At 40.4% G+C, this 20,392-nt stretch overlaps 3 protein-coding genes and 1 long non-coding RNA gene across 4 annotated transcripts; 1 reads left to right on the plus strand and 3 right to left on the minus strand.

Moving 5' to 3' along the window:
- Positions 1-1,068: 1,068 nt before the first annotated feature.
- Positions 1,069-4,755, minus strand: LOC310924843. Its single transcript, XR_014592794.1, has 3 exons — positions 4,620-4,755; positions 4,364-4,538; positions 1,069-1,194 (listed from the first exon to the last, which is right to left on the minus strand). It is a non-coding gene; the product is annotated as an uncharacterized lncRNA (long non-coding RNA).
- Positions 4,756-5,002: 247 nt separating this feature from the next.
- Positions 5,003-8,406, minus strand: LOC310925102 (uncharacterized protein; the record flags this gene model as incomplete). Its single annotated transcript, XM_083886972.1, has 8 exons — positions 5,003-5,277; positions 5,373-5,586; positions 5,977-6,069; positions 6,181-6,301; positions 6,645-6,824; positions 7,342-7,503; positions 8,097-8,273; positions 8,326-8,406. The coding sequence occupies 8 exons, from the start codon at positions 8,404-8,406 to the stop codon at positions 5,076-5,078; spliced, it is 1,230 nt and encodes a 409-aa protein (XP_083743098.1). The 3' UTR covers positions 5,003-5,075.
- Positions 8,407-11,085: 2,679 nt separating this feature from the next.
- Positions 11,086-12,691, plus strand: LOC310925373 (uncharacterized protein; the record flags this gene model as incomplete). The annotated part of the gene is made up of 3 exons (XM_083887317.1): positions 11,086-11,134; positions 11,215-11,308; positions 11,398-12,691. The coding sequence occupies 3 exons, from the start codon at positions 11,086-11,088 to the stop codon at positions 12,260-12,262; spliced, it is 1,008 nt and encodes a 335-aa protein (XP_083743443.1). The 3' UTR covers positions 12,263-12,691.
- On the minus strand, positions 12,688-17,499 carry LOC310925103 (zona pellucida-like domain-containing protein 1; the record flags this gene model as incomplete). Its single annotated transcript, XM_083886973.1, has 10 exons — positions 12,688-12,776; positions 12,881-12,904; positions 13,001-13,100; positions 14,100-14,271; positions 15,075-15,158; positions 15,284-15,381; positions 16,065-16,137; positions 16,282-16,472; positions 17,038-17,264; positions 17,406-17,499. 10 exons carry the CDS (start codon positions 17,497-17,499, stop codon positions 12,688-12,690), a joined length of 1,152 nt encoding a protein of 383 aa, XP_083743099.1.
- Between the last annotated feature and the right edge of the window lie 2,893 nt (positions 17,500-20,392).

Here is a 20,392-nt window from a genome sequence, read left to right on the forward strand (position 1 = left end):
TGTACAGAAAAACTGGCTGTGATATGCAATGGATATTAACTATACATTATATAAATTATTCCCAGCATCCTCCTACGGCATTATCTTACCAGAAAATGATTTTGGTAGAAGTGTAAGAAGTCACCTTTTACAGTATAACTTGAGTAAACATCTTAAGGTGTATGACTTACTGTACTTAAGTATCAAAAGTAATTTTCTTTAATTTTTACTCTTTTAAAAGTGAGGCTAGAGTTGAGTGACAGTAGCGCAGCGGTAGAGTGAGTTTTCTTTCATCTGGAAGGTTGTGGGTTTGATTCCCAGGGTCACAGAATGGGTATGTGTTAGATGTGCTGTATGAATGTAAGAGTGAATGGCAAAATTGTAGTGTATAGTGTCCATCAAGACTAGAAAAGTATGAATACAGATCCTTACCAACTCCTTCTTCTTCTGATTTTATTTGGTAGTCATGAGTAACAAAGATAGTTGGGGAAATAAATGTAGTGGGGTAAAAGTAAAGTTGCTTAAGTGCTAAAAAGTGATGTACCGATATGTGAATGTTGTACTTAACTACAGTATCAAAGTATTTGTTCATCGTTACATGACAAGACATTAATTTTGTGTCTAATAATTAGAGCCGCAACTAACGATTATTTTCGTAATCGATTAATCTGTATATTATTTTCTCAATTAATCAATGAATTGGTTCAGAAAATGTTACAAAAAAACGTTGATCAGTGTTTGTCAAAGCTGGAAATTATGATGTTCTCGAAAGTCTTGTTTTGTTCACAAACCAAAATTATTCAGTTTTAATGATTTCTTTGTTATGTGGAGCAAAAGAATTGTTTTAAGAAGCTAAAACAATCAGAAATCTTGTTTTAATAATGAAAAAAGCTTCAAACCGATTATTGATTATCAAAATAGTTGGCGATTAATTTAGTAATCTATTAATAATCAATTCACCGATTAATCGTTTCAGCTCTACTAATCATTCTTCAGAGCCTGAGAGACAAAGTGACAAAGTCATTTTCTCAACATATTGTGCGTTTATTTTGTGTTTAATGTTGGAGGTGCTGACCTCAGTGGTGAGGTGTCCCAGTTGTGTGGTGACAGACAGGCTCTGTTTGAGCAGCAGGCTGTAGAAGGTGTTGCTGCTGAAAGCCTCCAGGTCCACCTGGTGCTCATAATCCCAGAACTCCTCTAAAGGGTCACCACAGACTGGAGAGAGAGCGATCATAAGAACATACAACACATTTTAAGTCATTTTATCAAGGACAATTCTGAAGAGCATGCATAACGTGCTGCATGAGGAAGAGCTAAGACAAACTCCACCAAGTTATGTTCATGTTTTGGTGCAGCTCACTGTGACTGTTGGTCGCGGGCAGTGGGTACTGTAGGTTCAGGTGGGTAAATGTTAAATTATCGAATTCATTACCGTAGTTGTGCTGTATATGTTTGTCAAAATGTATGTGCGTGGCCATTCACGTGACCTCATAACGCTAACCATTGAGCCAATCACGGTCACTGCGTCGAAAGTAGCTAGGAGCTAGCGCTAACTTCTAGTTTTAGCTAGTTTGAACTAGCTAGTTGCAAGCTAGTTTTACTTTCTAGCTAGTCGTTGTACCGCCGGAAAATTGACATACGTGCCTATTGATTTGTGTGTGTTTTTTGTTGTTGTTTTTTTTTAAAGCAAAATATAAATTGCCTGGCACAACTGTGACGCAGAACTGCCAGCGACTGTCGTCACTGTGGATACAGCCAGTGCACCTGTTGGCGAGAGCCGACGCTCACCTGCACCCAGTGGAGGAGAAGGGATGATGCTGCTGCCACTTCCTACTTGCTACTGCTACTACTAGCTACTGCTAGCTACAGGAACCCGACATCAAGTGGTTTTAATGTAAGTAGTTTTATCATTTAATCGGTAGACAAGATATTAACTACCGATATCTGCAACGTCATTCTTACTACGTCAAAACTACAGTTACAGATATCTGCAATTCAGAATTACTAGTCAAAATTACGTCACAGATATCTGCAGTTGAGTATTTACTCGTCTAAATGACGTCACATATATCTGCAATTCAGTTTTTAACTAGTCAGAATTACGTCACTTTTGCCATTCATGTGTATGGGGTTTGTCTGAATTGTAGATATATCTAATTCCAGTTTCAGATATCTACAATATCATTTGTCACAATAGTCATAATTCATGTTCGAGATATCTACAATTTCAGTCTGTCTATCTAGATTCAAGATTCAAGAATTTTTTATTGTCATTATGGGGACATAACAAAATTTTGCAGTGACTCCCGGCTTAAAAGCACACGATAAACTTAAAGGACACAACAAAATGTAAACGCAACAGAAGACTTAAACACTTGGATCAGACACAACAATGTAAACACAACAAAATATATGACTAACAACAACATATAACAAAATATAAGATATAAGACTAGAGTATGACTCTATCTGACTATCTACAGATAATTGAATATATCTAAAAAGGACAATGTATATAATGATATCTTCAATTCAGGATAATTATAACTTGAACTAGTAAAAAAAGAGGGTGTTTAGTTGCAGCGGGATAATGGTGGAGAAAGCTGTGTTAAGAGATTCACATTCTGCTGCAAGACTGCAGCTTGGAGCTCCCATGGCAGACCCATTCACGTTCAATACATAGACTTTATGCACTTGTTTTCTCTGTGTTGTGAATATATAGAGAAATTCTGCACGTTTAACTTTTCACAGACGTTTTGTTAAGGTCTATACAAACTCCACAAGAACAAATTTGCTTGCTCTCTCCCAGGGCGGTGTTCTTGTTTTTGCCATCTGCATAGTATGTGCAGACAGATATCGTGATGTATATTGCGATATGTTTGTTGTGTGCGTGTGAGCACAGCTTGTCCCTTTTAAATTTTGCGATGGACTGATAGTCTGCCTGATGAAATCTTCTTTATAGCAATCGCCTTTGTGGTCAACAAGTATGATCTTCGGTCATATGTATTCTCACCTGGCACCTATGCTTTTGGAGTGGATTTGGTGATTTGCATGCACATAAGCTTTAGCAAACAATGCATGTGTAACATTTCAGAGGGTTTATTATCTGAAACTGAATATACTACCCATATATTACATAATAGATGTCACTAAATCTGACTATTTACTCCAAGGTCTTGTTTCTCAAATCCTTTCACTTGTTGGCAGGCTATTAAAGGACCCACTTCATACCCTATTTCTCCAAGTTAAACTAGTTCCCTGGTGTCCTGATGCACATGTCTGTGACATGCTTTGGTCAAAATACCATAACGATGAAGCACCACAGCAGTTCAATCACCCTGTCAAAATAGCCCTGTTCACAACGCTCTGTTGAGTAATATCTCAAAAACTTAAGGAACAGGAAATTACATCAGCCACAGAGGCTACTGGGAGCTTACAGCAGTTAGCATTTTGAAAAGTGATCAGCGACCTTGAGTGTCTTGAAAGGCGCCTTCAAATAAAATGCATTATTATTATTATTATTATTATTATTATTATTATTATTATTTGCAGGCTCGAGCAGGCACATTGCCGTCATTTATAACATGTATCCACTGGACAGATAAATCCTCTGAGGCTGGAGGTTTGTGTAGGACTCTGTGCTGCACTCTGGAGCCAATAATATAACATGTCGTGGTCTTCCGGTTTTCGGATACCATTGCCCTCGCCAGCACTTTCGCGGCGCTCCGCGAGACAACATTTCCAGGAATTTGGTGCATTGTGACGTCCCAGTGAGTGCGAAAGTCAACATCGCGTGTTTTATCTCCTGTACTTAGACTGAGGAGGACCACAAAAACATGAGTGAGTCATCTTTTTTCACACTTTGCAGACTGATAGGACGACCTCCAGAGTCCCAAATATAAGGATTTAAATGATTACAACGATGGTTTTGCATAATATGGCACCTTTAAGTGTAGTTTCAAACCCATGTCTCTTTTCGAGGCTAGTATAAAAAGCTCTGTTAAAAGCTCAGTGACAAATCGCTAAAAACTAAATAAATAAATAACTTGCTCATTATTGTCATTTGAAATAATTTCCGTGGTCAATTGTTTTCCTCTTTACTGTTACTCACTGCACATGGCATGAAGTCAATGACAGGAGCTTTTTCAAGGGTAAATCGGTGGATGGGAGCAATGCCCAATGGTCAGCTGTCAGTGTTACATAAATGGTTTTCAGAGACAAAGCAGGTGTGAGTGTTTCTGTCCAGTGTTTGTGTGTGTGTCATGTGTACATGGTGCAGGGGCACCAATAATGTAAGTTATGTAACTGTTGGCCTTTAGGATTTCTATAAATGGTAGTCATGTGATTGTGTGTAGTATCTGTGGTTACAGCGACAATGACCCACCTGCTTGAATGGAGTCTTGTGTCATTCGGATTTGTTGGCTACGGTGAGTCTTCCGAAGTGAGATCACCCTTGAACCTTTTGATGAGTAGTCATCCATGTGGTAGGCCAACTGCAATAAGCGATACCGCGCTCTGATTGGCTTCTTCTCTGGCCATCCATATTCACGGAACAGTATCTAGATGTGGGATATATTTATGATTTACCTGTTGAAATTAACAGATACTGGCGGTGCATGTTCATGTAACTTAACACTAACCAGGGCTGTGACACATAAACACAGGATCACCACAGCTCCAAATAGCAATCCTCCAGTCAGCATCCAATCTGGGCGAAGTACCAGGTTGCTTCTCCTACGGATTCCCACCCTAGTCACATGGCGAGGGATGGTGGGGAAGAAGGGACCAGGCTCGTAACACTGGGCCCCTGCAGGCATCACCCGTACATACTGAGTATGAAAAATACTTGTATTCATGCATTTGATTAAGATGTAATTGTTTAAACAACCATAACACATTTGGCTTAGGTTTGTAGGCTTTACTATCTATTTTATAGGGAATTGGTGCAAAATAAAATAATCAATATGGGAGTGAAAATATGGCCTTTCACATCCCTTAAGGAGGTTTTAAAACGCACTGTGTTAGTTAATGATGTAGTTTGCTGAGGAATATTGGATGAAGTTGAGCTGACAATGCATACACTACACATTTAAACCTTACATGTTTAGTTTTTTTGTTATTTGAAATGTAGTTACCAAGCGTTTGTGCTGATTACTGCTCAGAGTAAAGACATGCACACCAGGTTGACTAAAGACTATGGAGAAGAAGCTGGGTGGGGTCCAAGACAAAGTCATCTCCTCTTTAAGCTGTCTAAATGCACCCCAGTCAAAGTCACTGTTAGTGTTGTACAGGCTGTCTCTGAAAGACAAGGCAGTATAAGGTTGAGGTCAAGTTTTCAGCAAGTCAGAACACAGATTTATAGCAGACAAAATGGATCATGCACTTTGACTTACAGATCGTACTGAGGATAGTGACGTGTGTCGACGGTAAACAGTAGAACATCGCCCAAATGGAGACATGCGGTTGGGTTCAGAATTCCAGTGACACTCCTCCCTTCCTTTTTCACATCATTCTTGTTTCCTCTCGTCGTGCTAGAATTCATTTCCATACCACCATGACTGATATTTTCCACTGAGGTGAACTCCCGCAGAAACCCGGAGTCTTCCTCTAAAAATCAACAGTAATTGACCTTCAGTGCTGTCACTATTGTCATTATTTGTCATCATTTAAGGCTCAGTGTGGGCAGAAATGTATACTACTCATGTTTTTAGTGTACAATCATTAAAAAATTGATTTTCCTAGTCTTACAGTAAGCCTCTTAGTTGTATTGTAGGCCAAGCAGATGCTGTACAGAGGCCGACATTTTGCAGTGTCATCTTTTACTGCAGCGTGAAAGGACAAACCAGCCAGATTGTGCTTTTTGCAGTTTGAAAAACTTCCTGGTATGCAGAGGCCCATGTTGTTCCCTGAACTTGGGAAGAGGACAGGGGGGCTACTCTGTAGATGTCAATGATTATCACACAGTGGACATGGCAAAAATACTGAGTTACTACAAACCAGCTGAGCTATGGGAGTCCTGCCATGTGGTGACAGGAAACAGTTTCTGAAGTTCCTTTGGGAGGCCACTCAGGAGGCCAAGGAAGCCTTTGTCTTCAAAAAGACAGGAATGAAAGAGAGAGAGAGAAAGTATGAAGGCATAACACAATTTGAAAAGCAATTGTGTTTTTGTTTGTGCATGTGACTGCATGGCTCTCCGCTCACCTGTTGTCAAAACAATGTAGACGGGATATGAGAAGTTGTGGTGGCTGTTGCACTCCAGATTCCCCTGGGAGTCCCACTGTTTAAAAGCTGTCTCCAGCAGGCTGCCGGAGACGCCTGACACCTGCACACACAATGACACCATTTATAGGTCACCACAACACAAGAGACGCTTGCATCAAACTTTCACTACTGGTGCCATTGAAAGAGTCTGAGGATAAGCACAAAGAATAGTCTATGCCAAGTTACCTGGTGACACAAAGAGATTAAAACCGTTGCACAATGATATCTTTATGGAAATGCAGTCTTGATTTGTGTTAGAAGTAAATGGATAAGAACCTCATGTCCTATGGGTATGTCCATTTCTACTGACCCCAGTTACAAGTATATGTGTGCTTTTCATTTCAGAATTTAAGGGATGAATATAAAGAGTTGTCCTTTGTGAATCTAATTCTGTCTTTGCTCACCGTATGGTCAAAGCTCCACACCAGCTCCATATCTCCACTGGCCTGGCATTGGAGCTCCAGCTCTGCAGTCGACCTGCTCCTGCACAGACTGCCACATGCAGCTCTTCCAGGAGGCTCTCTACAGACGCACAGACCCAGTTCTCTATCATAGCCCTGGTAGTCTTCTGCAGATTGACACACCTGTAGCAAATTAACCAATGTAAATCTAATATCAGCAAAGAGTGTCAAAAGTCAAATTGTTTATATAAAAAAAAAAATCCAGCATTGGTTATTTCTCTCTGCTTGGATGAGATTTGTAGAAAATGTGCTAGAAATCCAACGTCTGTTCACTTCATGTTACTCGGTGAAGGGTCATTTGTACCAAAGGTTAATATGAAGGACAAAAATAAACAATGCATCCGCAGACCTTGCTGGAAGGCCAACACAAACACAAGAGTATGTTTATGGTTAATATTAAGTGGAGCTATCCCTGGAACTCCATACATGATAAGCTCATGACAGGTTCATGTAGGGAAAGGGCAAAGACATCTAGGTTGTGCGCATTTCCCTTGACATCTGCAAACACAGACTCCAGAGTTTACAACTTTAACCTTAAAGCAGGAAGTTTTCTGTTAATTGCAATTTTGTGACAGTACCTCTCCTCCTTCAGTGTTTACTGCATAGCGTGTACTTGGGAATAGGATGTGAATGTGCTGACCTGCTGTCTGCAGTGTAGTGACCACTGATGTTTGTCCAGACAGTCTCCATGCTGTGTACGTGTTTGTCCGTCTCTGCAGACTTCATACCGTTTGTGTACACACACTTCTCCATTGTTGGCAGGTTGGTAGCCAATGGTACATTGACACCATCCATTACTGATCTGCAGAAAAGGCAACAAGTTCCAGACACTCATGAATCCTATGTTGTGGTCAGATAAGGTATCTAATATGCTGAATCATTGACTCAAAACACACCTTCCTTCCTTCTGTTAACCCTCCTTAGTTGCACTTTACAATAAGGGACCCACAAAAGAAATCAGGCAATAGCAATAAAATGTCATGAGTAGATAATCATTATTTAATCATTAACTAATGATTACCTACTTATATTAGATAGATTTTTTGTGAACATTATTTTAAAGTCTGGTAATAAAAAAATAATCTAATTCTCCTCACTATGAGTTGATGAGTAGAAGACTCTAAGCTTGTGCAGCCTGAAAAAAGACCCTGCTGTGAGGTAACTTAATCTAGAGCGCTTTCACCATGAAGAGATTGTTTAGGCTAATGTTACAGACAGTGAGGAGGCTCTCATGACTACATCCGTTTGCTCACTGTATCCTAAGATTCAAAGATGACACACGCACAAAATAAATCATTGCTGTGAAAAAGAAAAAAAAGTTATTCTTTTGGATCATATATTTATACACACACGGAGCATATAGAAGTGACTGTATGTCATGTGATAAACCGTCACCTGAAAACTCTGTCCCTCTCCTGGGCAGACGCATGTGTCCTGTCCTGGGAGAGGCTGCTGAGCCATGGGACCACAGAAGTAGGGGGATGACAAACCTGGTCTGGGACAGTAGTGGTGAGGAGGACACTTCAGACAGTTGTCAATGGACAAAGCGTCCGTAGTCGGCCCATAGGTTCCCTTAGGACAAGGAAATGGACTGATGCTCCCCACTGGGCAGTAGAAACCTAACAGGAACAATGGAGGACATTCTGGTGGTGGTGTAGTAGTGTGTAACACACGTCTCAAAGTATTCTGGGTGTCCTTGACCCATAGCTTTCCGGCATACTAACAAAATTACAATAAATGGTACACTTATTGCATGGATTGTGCAGTGGTGACAGTAGGTTACTGCACTGATAATGTTGGTTATTGATGTGCTTTGTTCTGTGTACTGAATAGGCAGATGATCACATTAAAATGCATGGAACCATATTCCTCTTGCGACTGCAGCTAATTTGGTGACGTCGAACCCAATGCCACCACACCTGTTTGGGCAACTTTGCAAGGAGATGATGGACGGCTATTTGATTATTTTTTTTGTGAATGCAAACAATTCTTATGGCATCTATCTTGTACAAATGGGTTAACCCGCATAATGCACCATTGGTGGTGGTATTATGAAGTTGAAAGTTTTTGAAAAATCATCCCCAAATGCAAAGAATACCAACGCTAATGTCCTTGAAAGAGAAAGGATGGTTAGTCTTTGCCAAAACCTGTTGTCCTGAAAACACTGATAATACAAACTATAATCGTTGAAGCAGGGGGGTATTTATGCATATACATTTTTTCTTATAAATACCACTGCATGCAGTTAACATGGCTTACCTTGCTGGCAGGAAAGCTTTTCCTGGTTATGTTTACTGAAGTTTTTTGCATGTCCCAGAGTTAGCAGCCCAGTTGTAAACAGCCACCTAAATAATCTCAAATTCTTGCATCTGCATGTCCTTTGCATGCTCATTTTGTCCACCAGAATCAGCACAGGACAGGCCAGATAGCCCAGCTTTACACCAGGCTTGAGGAGAAAATGTTAATCCTTCATCCAGGCTCTGTAAATAGCCTCTTGGTGGCCTGTCTTGTTTTTGTCATAGCCCAAAAAATATAGTTACTGTAGAGAACTTGCTACCTTCAAAAACCTCTTCTGTCTGCTGTGGTTCCACATACATTACATGATCTGCCTGTTGGTAGACTGAGCTGCAAGGCAAGTTGCAGGCTTGTTGGTCTGCACAACTTTCAATGACTTGCTGAATGATTTATAAGGCCAATGAGCTAAGGTGACAGTGACAGGGACTGGGACTGCTTGCTGATGGAAAGCAGCAGTGAAAGCAGAGAGAATGGCCACCTGACGCTGCCAGATCACATTACGGCATTTCTTCTTCTCAATCCTAGCATGAAACTGATTAATGATTTGGCTACCAATGTACATCATCACACAGCTTTGCTTGAACTTTGTGCGTCACAGAAACCGTTGAACTCACACCACAGACAACTGCTCAGATACTTCCTGTGTTTAAATAGCTTCCAACTTCACCTGTAAATGAATCAATTTCAATAAAACACAGTGGATATAATAACTATTACATTTTTTAGATTAGAGGAGGCTGTTGTTTATTTTGTGTTTACTTGTAGATATTAGCCTTTCAGCTCAGTGGAAAGTAAACGACTATGGTCAAAGTGTATATAGCATTTAATAATGCCTACTTAAAGCAAAATACTCTAAACTCTAAACTCTTCCTGTATTGAAATAAATGTTGGACTTTGAATCACTGGAATAACCTATGTATTTCATCTTCGTAGCCATGAACTATGATCCTCTAGTGACGACTTGTAACTTACCTATCTGAAGAGGATTCAACTTTCACCCACATACCCATGTCACTGGTGGGAAAACACTAACAACAGACAGGAGATGCAACTGTTGTGTAACCGATTTATGAAATGAGGAAAGCAAAAACACTACACATTACTCCGACATGAGCATATGCTTCAGTAATCTACAGACGACTGTTCATTCTTATTTTAAATGTTTAAGAGGAAATGCAAAGCACAGCCTAATCAGCAATGTTTATCTTGGCTGTTGTGAGCTGTTCTGTCCTGACAAGGAGCACAAACACTCGTGTGTGAACTGCCAAGTTTCATGCATTCAAAAAAAAAAAGAAAAAGCAATGATGGCCAATGCTCAATGAATTGGTCCAGAACTGGTAACTTCTTGCACAATTGAACACATCCATAAAAGGGACAGCGAGAGGACCGCAAAAAAACAAGCACTGTTGATCAAACGAGTGACCCAAATCTAAACTGACCTATTATGTAATTCTGGTACCTGGCAAAGTGACATGAACACCAAAAAGCAGCCACATTTCTTATCCGAGTGTCACAATCTTGAACTTGATGAATCTTTGGGGTCCCTCCAGGAAACCTCACAGTGGGCTTTTAGTTGTAGATTGCAAATATGGTATTTTTATTGGCAGTGGTGCTGTGTTGTTATAATGATGATCATTTAATTCTTATTGTTTCACACAAGACATAATGGTATAGTCTCAATTCAAGACTTTATTTCAAGGAGTGCATCCATATTGACATTCCACACAGTCAATAATAACAAAATGTTACGGTTTATCTTCGACTCGTGCGTGTGTGCGTAAGAGACAGATGGAGGGAGTTGTTACGTCATCCCTGTGACCTTCCACGTGTTGAATGTTGACACAGGCAGAGTTTGGGCAGCCGCTCTGATAACAAGGACCTATATAAGTCAGATGAGGGGAGAAGTCAGTCTGCAGATCCTTGCTCCTCAGGTAAAGGCCAGCCACTCTTTTACATATTGATATTCTTTTCCTCTATCTTCAGCTAAGACGCAATTCTATATAAAATAAAATTCACATATTTTTGTGATATATTTGTTCCTTCAAGTGAGGTCTTTTTCTCTCATCTGTTCCTCCACTGAGAAATAAACATGCATCTGAAAGTTGTGATCTTCGCCCTGTCGTTCTTGACAGTTTCAGGTATGTACTAGTCATTGAATGTTGTGAAATCACTTTATTTTTTTATGTATTTTCTAAATATCTGATTCCTTATTCCATAGCATACCCATTCCACCGTAACCCCAGGGGAGCAATCTGGATTGATTCAAAGTCCAACCACGCTCATGACAAGACAGTCCTCTCAAAGGATGTTGAGTAAGTTAAACCAAAGTCTTGAAATACATTTGTCTCACAGTTTGAATTGTCACTTTATAATGGAGGCCTGTCTGTTTGTCTTTGCAAAGCAATTTCTACAAGAGTCACCTTGACAGAAGCAGCCTTTACAACCAAGGAGATGATGACAACAAAAACCCTATGGCAGAGGAAATGCAGCAAAAGCTCAGTATGCAGTCTGAGTATCTGCGTACCCGTCTGCACCAAGAACTGGCCGAGCTGCGGGAGAGGTTGTCCCCGTCTTCTGCCCACCTCAGCTCCACCCTGGCGAACATGAAGGAACGCTTGACTCCTCTCACCCAGCAGCTCCAGAGCTCACTCAGCAGCAACACCCAAGATCTGTGTGGCCAGCTGAACCACTACCTGCTCAGCCTGGAGACAGCAGATACCCAGGCTGAGAATAGACCGGCTCAATACCAGGAAGCTTTCCACTGGATGACAAATGCGCTGGAGCACGGCAGCTCCAAGATGGCCGACATCATCAACGACTTCCACACTAAAACAGTCGGCGTGCTTGAACATTTGACAGAAGTCAGAACGAGTGAGGAAGAGGCAGCCAAGTCAGAGCTCTGGCCGTTAATGAGCTCCAGGTTAGGACAGGAGGTGAGTTCACTCAGAGAGGAGACACAGAACAGGATGGGAGCTCTGAAAGCAGAACTTGATGCTCGACAAGAAAATGCGGTCACTGCAAAGGCTGAAGTGACAGCCAGTGTGCAGCAGTTCTGTCAAAATTCAGCCTTGCAAAGCCAGAGGTTTCAGGTTCAGATGGAGAAGCTGTTTCAGGGGCTGGAGGAGGAGGTGAATGCTCAAAGATCATCCAGCTTGTCTCCTCCTCCTTCTTCTTCCTCACCCTTACAGCCTACTGGCTCTCTGCAGGAGGAATTCTCAATTAAACTGTCTGCTCTGCTCCAGGACATTCTGCACTCGGTGGAGTGACACTGTACCAAATAAGTAGGGAGTGTGTAAATAGTTATGAATGTATAGATTTGACTGATGGGTGTTTTTGATTCCGTATGTGAATGAGTGTCGGAATGTTTTTCTGTACCATGTAAAATTGATTCTGTATTTAGCCACTCCGTGTAAAACAAGCTTGCATTTTAAGTTTATTTAGAATCTGTACAAAACATATTATATCATTGTTTGATCTGAAAAATTGTGGATTTGTAGGCAGACTCACAGATACAAAAGTATTTACTCAGTTTTCATAATCACCCGACAAGCACATCTGATTATCACTGACAAAATCATTCCATTATCAGATTTTCTGAGCTATGAAGTGACTCGAAGACTGTAGAGACAGTTGACCAAGACCATCAGTCAGTCAAAGAGATGAGGTCATCCACCCGCCCAATAAAACTTCTTCAGGATGAACCAGCTGCCCAGAACCAGCAAGCCAGAAGTAGCCAGACTGTCAGACTCGCATCACTCTTTCCTGATGTGACACTGTTACCTGACATAGACAAGGGGAGATGAAAGGAGATCAACAAGAACTCCCAGTTCTGAAATGTATATCAGAATGTTTGTATTTGGATTTTGTAAATAAAAAGGTCTTACTGTGTCCATCTGCGTAAGGCATGTCTTTGATGAGGGAAGATAAGAGAGTAATCAGAATGGTTCACTGTTTGAAAATAACAGGAAAAGTTCTCAAAAATGAATGTTTCAAACAGCTCATACCTTCTGGAGCTGTGTAAATGGGTCCAACTGAAACAGTGGCTGATGCTTTGCCTTCTTCTCCGAAAGGGGTCAAAGATCTTTTCTTCCTGGCATCACAGAACTGAAAAACAACAAACTGCCAAGTTCAGATTCATCTACGTCACTATAACTTTCCAACATAAACTTCAGATTCTTTGGGGACAATTGAAACCAAGTGTTAAGCCTAACCTTAAGCCTAACCAGTTAATGCCTAACCACCACCACCCAAAGTGTCAACTCATCCAACACACAGACACACACACACACACACACACACACACACACACACACCACAGTGGTTTCTAGAAACACAATTTTAAGTAACTTCCTGGACAAACAAAGCTATTTTCCATGAAAAATGGCATGGCAGTCAACAGTGACGTTTACAAAAGATGTATGAACAAAGAATAAAGATATTCTGCATAGCAGTAAATGCTAAATGAGATAAATAGAGTAATTTAAATTACATTACACTCTCTTTGTTCTGTATTAACTATCATTATATTATTAGGTATGTTCATTACGTAAGGGAATAAAAGAACCCATGGGCAGATTTTTATTCTTATAATTCATATATTTATTTATATTTATACATTTTTTTAATAATTATTTTTCCTTGTGGTTGTTTGGCACCCCTGCAGTAGTCGACCGCTGATATGGCCTATGCCTAGAGTGGGCTCTGTCTAACCCTAACCTTAACCATGATTCAAATTAGCCCTTAACTTAACCAGTTCTTTAGAAATTAGTTTCTGCCTCGTTCAAGGGATCAAATACAAGTAAACACACACAAACAAACAAGCCAGGTGACGACGAAAGACAACAACACCTCAGGCTGGAATTTGCCCAAATGACCTTTGTTGCTGCTATCGGCTTTATGTACACAGAATCATACTGTCTTAGTCCCAGTCTTGTGGCTTTGAAAAAGTCCTACAGTCGGCTACAACAATAAAACAGGTTAACATTGTGTTAGAGTTGTGTATATCTGTCAGGAGAAATACTGCGATAGAGTGCCAGAGTTACTTCACCATGTTTTTCTTTTATTTTCTCCTGTACAGCACTGTATTTTGTTGACTCGACTCACAGACAGCAGTTCTTGACATTTGCTGGGCTCGCAGAGTCTGAGCAGGCAGTGCAGATAGAGGCTGGACTTTGCCTGGTCACGGTGCTGGACAAAGCGAAAGGCCTCAAAGTTGAACCGCGAGTATTTGAAAAAGCCGTTGCTTGTCACCTGCGTCCTTGAGGCCACTGAACAGCTGGTGAAGCACAGAGTCATTTGGTATGAATTTTTTAAAAAGACATTTGAAAGTCATGTGTTTTTCTTTAAAGGTCCCATATTATCAATCATAATCAACTTTTTAATAATTTACATCCTTATATTTGGGACTCTGGAGGTCCTATCAGTCGGCAAAGTGCTGAAAAAGATCACTCACTCATGTTTTTGTGGTCCTCCTCAGTCTAAGTACAGGAGATAAAACGTGCAATGTTGACTTCAGCGCTCATTGGGATGCACTAAATTCCTGGAATTGTTGTCTCGCGGAGCTCCACTTGCTCCATAAAAAACAGATGAGAGTGCTGGCGAGGGCAACGGTATCCGAAAAACGGAAGTCCGCGGAAAGTTCTAACTTCTATTCTCCACAGTGCAGCACAGAGTTCTACACAAACTTCCAGCCTCAGAGGATTTATCTGTCCAATGGATACATGTTGTATATGAGGGCAATGTGCCTGCTAGAGCCTGCAAATTATCACTTTTCCAAATGCTAACTGCTGGTAGCTCCCAGTAGCCTCTGTGGCTGATGTCATTTCCTGTCCCTTAAGTTTTGTTTTACTTTTTTTTAAGTTGGACCTAAAGAGATGCTGCTAAACAGAGTGTTCTGAACAGGGCTGTTTTGGCAGCGTGATTGAACTGCTGTGGTGCTTCATCCTTAAGGTATTTTGACCAAAGCATGTCACAGACATGTTCATTAGGACACCAGGGAACTAGGTTAACTTGGAGAACTAGGGTATAATATGGGACCTTTAATGTATGCGGCCGCCCTAACAGTGTTTGTTGCCATACCCAGTAAAAAAGTCGTACTGTTCCGGCTGCGACAGGTTGTAAGGAGTGGGAGTACTGAAGCAGTGATCCAGCAGTACGTGGAAACTGAAAACACAACAGGGGGCCAATGACTTACTGCTTGTTACCACTATGCTCACTGCATCAATGTTTGTTTTACTGATTGACACATGTACAATGAACATCCTCTCGTTCAAATGGGCTTCACTTACTTCCCGGTGACGTTGATAGCTTTGACTTCCACGTAGATCCTGGTCCGTAGCGGAAGTCCTGTTGAAGGCACAGATAATGGGTGGATATAGTCGGAGTCCTAGGACAAAAAATACATTTATTTAATTTAGTTTTTCTTATTCCATTATTGGAAAAGGAACAGAGAGAGGAAAATCTTATTTAACCTGTCGACTACTCCCCCATAAAACATAAATATAGATGGTCTGTCAGTCCACTGACTCGACCCTTATTTTAAAAAGTGTATAAAAGGGACAATGTGCAGCGATAACACAAAACATGTATTATAAATAAAGCAACCTTTAGTATCAAAATCGCCATTTGTGACATCTCTCCACACAAATATAATTAATCCGGAGCTGCTAAACCTAAACTAAATTTGACGTATACAATTATGATAACATCATGCGTAAAGTTTTAACTATAAAAATAATAACCAAAGTTTGTTGCATTTGTGAAATATTAGAACGACAAAGAAAACTGTTGACATTTCATCGATGTTTGGATTTTGTGTAGATCATGCTTCAGAAAACCTGCTGCAGATGTAGATCTTGGCTTTCCAGGAGGTTTTTAAACATCGTATTTGACATAGACATCGGATGTGACGCTTATTTTTAGGTGACAAAATATCATAACACTTTTATTTATTGCCTTGTTCTAAACTTTGAAAGACGAAAACTTAAAGCTTGAAGAGTTGCAGACAATCATGAACAGAATTACAAGACACAGCGCTTCGGTTATTAGGGAAGAATACATTGTACTTACATTAAAAACAGACATTTTTAGTGAGTCAATGAAGGTTCCATTGTTTTCACTGATAGCCAGCGACACTGAAGAGCTAAAAATCCATGGAAAGGGTGGAAAGGAGGAAAAAAAAAATCATATACCTTATGTGTATGTATCCACAGTTAAAACCCCAAAGAACACCACCTTTTTATTCTGCCCCAGCGATTACACAAACAATACGCTCCACGTTACTCACGCGGCAATCTCTGTGTTGTTGAGCAGGTACTCCAGCGGGTAGCGGCAGGAGAAGAGATAGTAAAGGTCTGTGGCGTAGCTGATGATCCCCTGCTCTGATCTGGGTGTGTCAATGTACCCTGTGATAATAAGTGACTGGATACTAATGAAATTGGCGAAGTCTCCTGCGGGATCTGTAGCCTCATCCACAATCTGTGTGACACAGCAAACGACACACCTTTTAATGGTTTCTCATAATACAGCATTATTTTTATTAAAGCACTTTCGTTTCCCAGCACTTGGGCTTACTGTTTTGTCTTTACAAAGAGCTCTAAATCCATTCATCTCTCAACATCATACACTAGTGTTCAAAAGTTTGGGGTCACCTATGTGTTTTCCAGTAAAAGTCACACTTTTATTTATCAAAGAGTTGCAAAATGAATAAAAACTATAGTTACTATAGTTTTCAGCTGTGCTATCATAATTGCACAAGGGTTTTCTAATCATCCAATAGCCTTCTAACACGATTAGCAAACACAATGTACCATTGGAACACTGGAGAGATGGGTGCTGGAAATGGGCCTCTATACACCTATGTACATATTCCATTAAAACTAGACGTTTGCAGCTAGAATAGTCGTTTACCACATTAACAATGTATAGAGTGTATGTCTGATTCATTTAATCATTGGAAAAAAGTGCTTTTCCTTCAAAAATAAGGAAAATTCCAAGTGACTCCAAACTTTTGAACAGTAGTGTACACCAGGAAGCCTCTGACCTGAAGAGACTGACGACAGGGGTTCTCCTGACTGTGGTTCACAGGAAGCTGGTAACGGATGACTGGAGGTTTCACACCATCGTCCACAGTGCCTTTGCAGTCTGAATTGTTGTGGGCCCCGTTCAGAGCCAGTTCTGTCACGTTAAAGCCTGCCCACTGAGCCGTGCACAGGTTGATCTCCAGGGTGATCGTCGAGATGCCACAGTCGACGCTAATGTCCGAGTTGACTATCAACAGAGGGAGATTTAGGGAATAGAAGACTTGTCAAGTTTCATTATTCCATTGGATACAGAAACATAATTAAATACACAGTAATCTATGAGAAGAAATTATTTTTTAAAACATTCAGTTAAAGTGGGTTAACTTACGTGGAGTCCTGTTATAATCAGAGGAGCAGTTGTAAAGGCACAGAGCAGGCCGAAGGAGCACAACCAGCAGAGGGAGACAAAGATAAAGAACCATGCTGTCTGTTTAAACGGATGAAGTCCTGTATTAGAATTAAAAAAAGGAACAATATGATGAGAGAGAAAAAAAACAACTATAAAATACCTTTGTTATAACAGTTTGACTTAAACAAACCAGGCAAAATTAAGATGAAAAACTAAAGTAAGTGCATTTTTTCATAAAAGTATAATTTGTTCTGTATCAAGTTGCATTTGAAAATGTTGTTTTAGCTGAAATGATTACAATTTTGAACTTCATTCAACCTGAGGAGTTTCTTACCTCAGTGGAAGCTGAGCAGGTGTTTGTCACAGATGTAGTCACGCAATGTGACTTTTATAGTGTTCGACAACCTCACGACACCTAAAACTGTAGGTGGGACACTCAAATAGCTAATTATAGACACCTATGTACACGCACGCGCGCGCGCACACACACACACTGTCTTCGCGTTTCTTCCGTGACTTCTCCTGGCAGGGTTTACCGTCAAGCGATGAAGTTCTCAGCCGACCTTTGTTAATTTCACTTGCACGACAAACCTCTCCTCTGTTGTTTCAGGATTTTGTTACATTGGACGATGTCTTCATAGCTAAGGGCCATAACTGTTGCCACTTAAATCAGAAGCTCCCATTGTCCCTGAGAAATAATGAAAGGGAGCATGCATATTTTTCTCAAAGTAACTGTGGTGGGAGAGGACATTTGTCACATTATCCATGCATGCTTCACTCTTTTATAAGCTCTTTAATCCTCACCTGCATCCAGGGAGTTTTCCTCCCAGGATGCAACCTGTGTCGGAAGCATTTCATTTGCCATTCTTTTGACTCTTGTCTTATTTTCCACTTTGTTTTTCCCTTTAATCCCTTATGGGGGCAAAGTCAGAGATAATTCCATGTTACACAAGGCTCTGACTGGACGTGACGCTCATCTGCACCTTGGTTGATGGATTTCAAATAAGCATTCCAATTTGACCCCAATAGGGGTCAAATCCAAACGTTTGACCCCTACACTGTTGCAAATAAGGGTTCCAAAAGTGTCCTTTTACAAGGGCTGAGGTTCTACCTGTAACCATTTGCTTCATGGGTTCTTCTATGAGGACACGCCGAAGAACCTTATATGGTTCTACTTAGCACTTTTATTTCTAAGAGTGTATAACAGATATACTGTAGACGTGTCCTTGATGAGAGTGATGAAAATTAGATTATCTTGTGTTCTTCATCTCATTTTGGCCTTCATCTACAGAACTAATGATTATGTCTAACTCAGTTTTTTTTTTTTTATAAATTCAACATCATCTATAACCTCACCTAGACACAACACAGACACTCTTTCTGTAAAAACTCCCTCTACTGTAGGGTAAATCTTAAAACCATAAATGTAATTTTCATCAAACCACCTACACTACAGTTCAAAAGTTTGGGGTCACCTATACAATGTGTTTGTGTTTTCCATTAAAACTCACACTTTTATTCATCAAAAGAGTTGCTAAATGAATAGAAAATATAGTCAAGACATTGACAAGATTAGAAATAATTATTTTTATTAAAAATAATCATCAAAGAACCACCAAAACTGTTTTCAGCTGTGCTAACATCATTGCACAAGGGTTTTCAAGGGTTTTCTAATCATCCAATAGTCTTCTAATGCAATTAGCAAACACAATGTACCATTAGAACACTGGAGAGATGGTTGCTGGAAATGGGCCTCTATACACCTATGTACATATTCCATTAAAAACCATACGTTTGCAGCTAGAATAGTCGTTTACCACATTAACAATGTATAGAGTGTATTTATGATTAATTTAATGTTATATTCTTTGAAAAAAAGTGCTTTTCCTTCAAAAATAAGGAAAATTTTAAGTGACTCCAAACTTTTGAACGGTAGAGTACAGGCAAAAAGTCAGTAAATGAGCACTCTTGCCTTTGACCTGGGTTCATGACCCGGTTGGAACAAGGCCCTTTCTGCATGTTCTCCCCATGTGTGCATGGGTTTTCTCCAGCTTCTCCAGTTTCCTCCCTCCAAAAAACGTGCACATTTGGAGAACAGGTAAATTGGACGCTCTAAATTGACCATTAATGTGAGACTGAATGTTTTTTTGTCTCTAGGTGTCCCTCTGATGGACCGGCACACCAGCGCCACCCGTGACCCTCATGTGGAGGATAAAGCAGTAGAAGATTGAGGCTGAGTAATAAAGTTACTGTTTTGATCATAGGGAGACCAAAGTGACAGATGAGACATCCGGGATTATTAGCACAGTCTGGTGCAGTGATGATTTAATCGCATCATTCGAACGGTTCCATTCAGCAAGTGTAACAATGGCTTCTGTCATACAATCACATTCGAAAACAATGGAAACGAGGCCCAGGGGAGGACACAGATTTAGCTTCGGAGGAAAGAGGATACACTGGGAAGTTTGTACAGAGACAGTACTTTATTCTGTGGACATGTACAGTAAAGCAGAGCTTTAGCTAAATGAGCCCTCTGGGTGTGAATATCAACTGTGTAGTAACTGTGACACGTTTCTCCTTTCAACCTATAAGAAAGCAGACAATGTGCACGTGTCCGGCAATAAATGGCCAAATAAATGTAATCTTATCTCATCGGGCTATTATATTCCTAATCCATGTTATCAGATAGTGTCTGAGGTGGAAGAAAGAAGCACTGGAAAGTAAATTGGAGAAAGTATTTGTGAATGTGCGAGTGTCACAGCTGCTGCCACCAGATTTATATGCTTTTCCTCCACACAGGGGAAGTGTTGGCTTGCTTTTTCCTTCCCTTCTGCGTTTCTGTTTTCTCTCCAAGTGCATCGGTTTCTCGTGGCTCCATTGTCGTTGTGCGCTCAGACCTGAATGTTAACAGCCTTGTATCAAAACAAGATACAAAAAAACGTGTTCATGCTATTATTATTATTTTC

The sequence above is a fragment of the Microchirus variegatus genome (genome assembly GCF_963457635.1).
Source record: "Microchirus variegatus genome assembly, chromosome: 3".
Lineage (NCBI taxonomy): Eukaryota > Metazoa > Chordata > Actinopteri > Pleuronectiformes > Soleidae > Microchirus > Microchirus variegatus.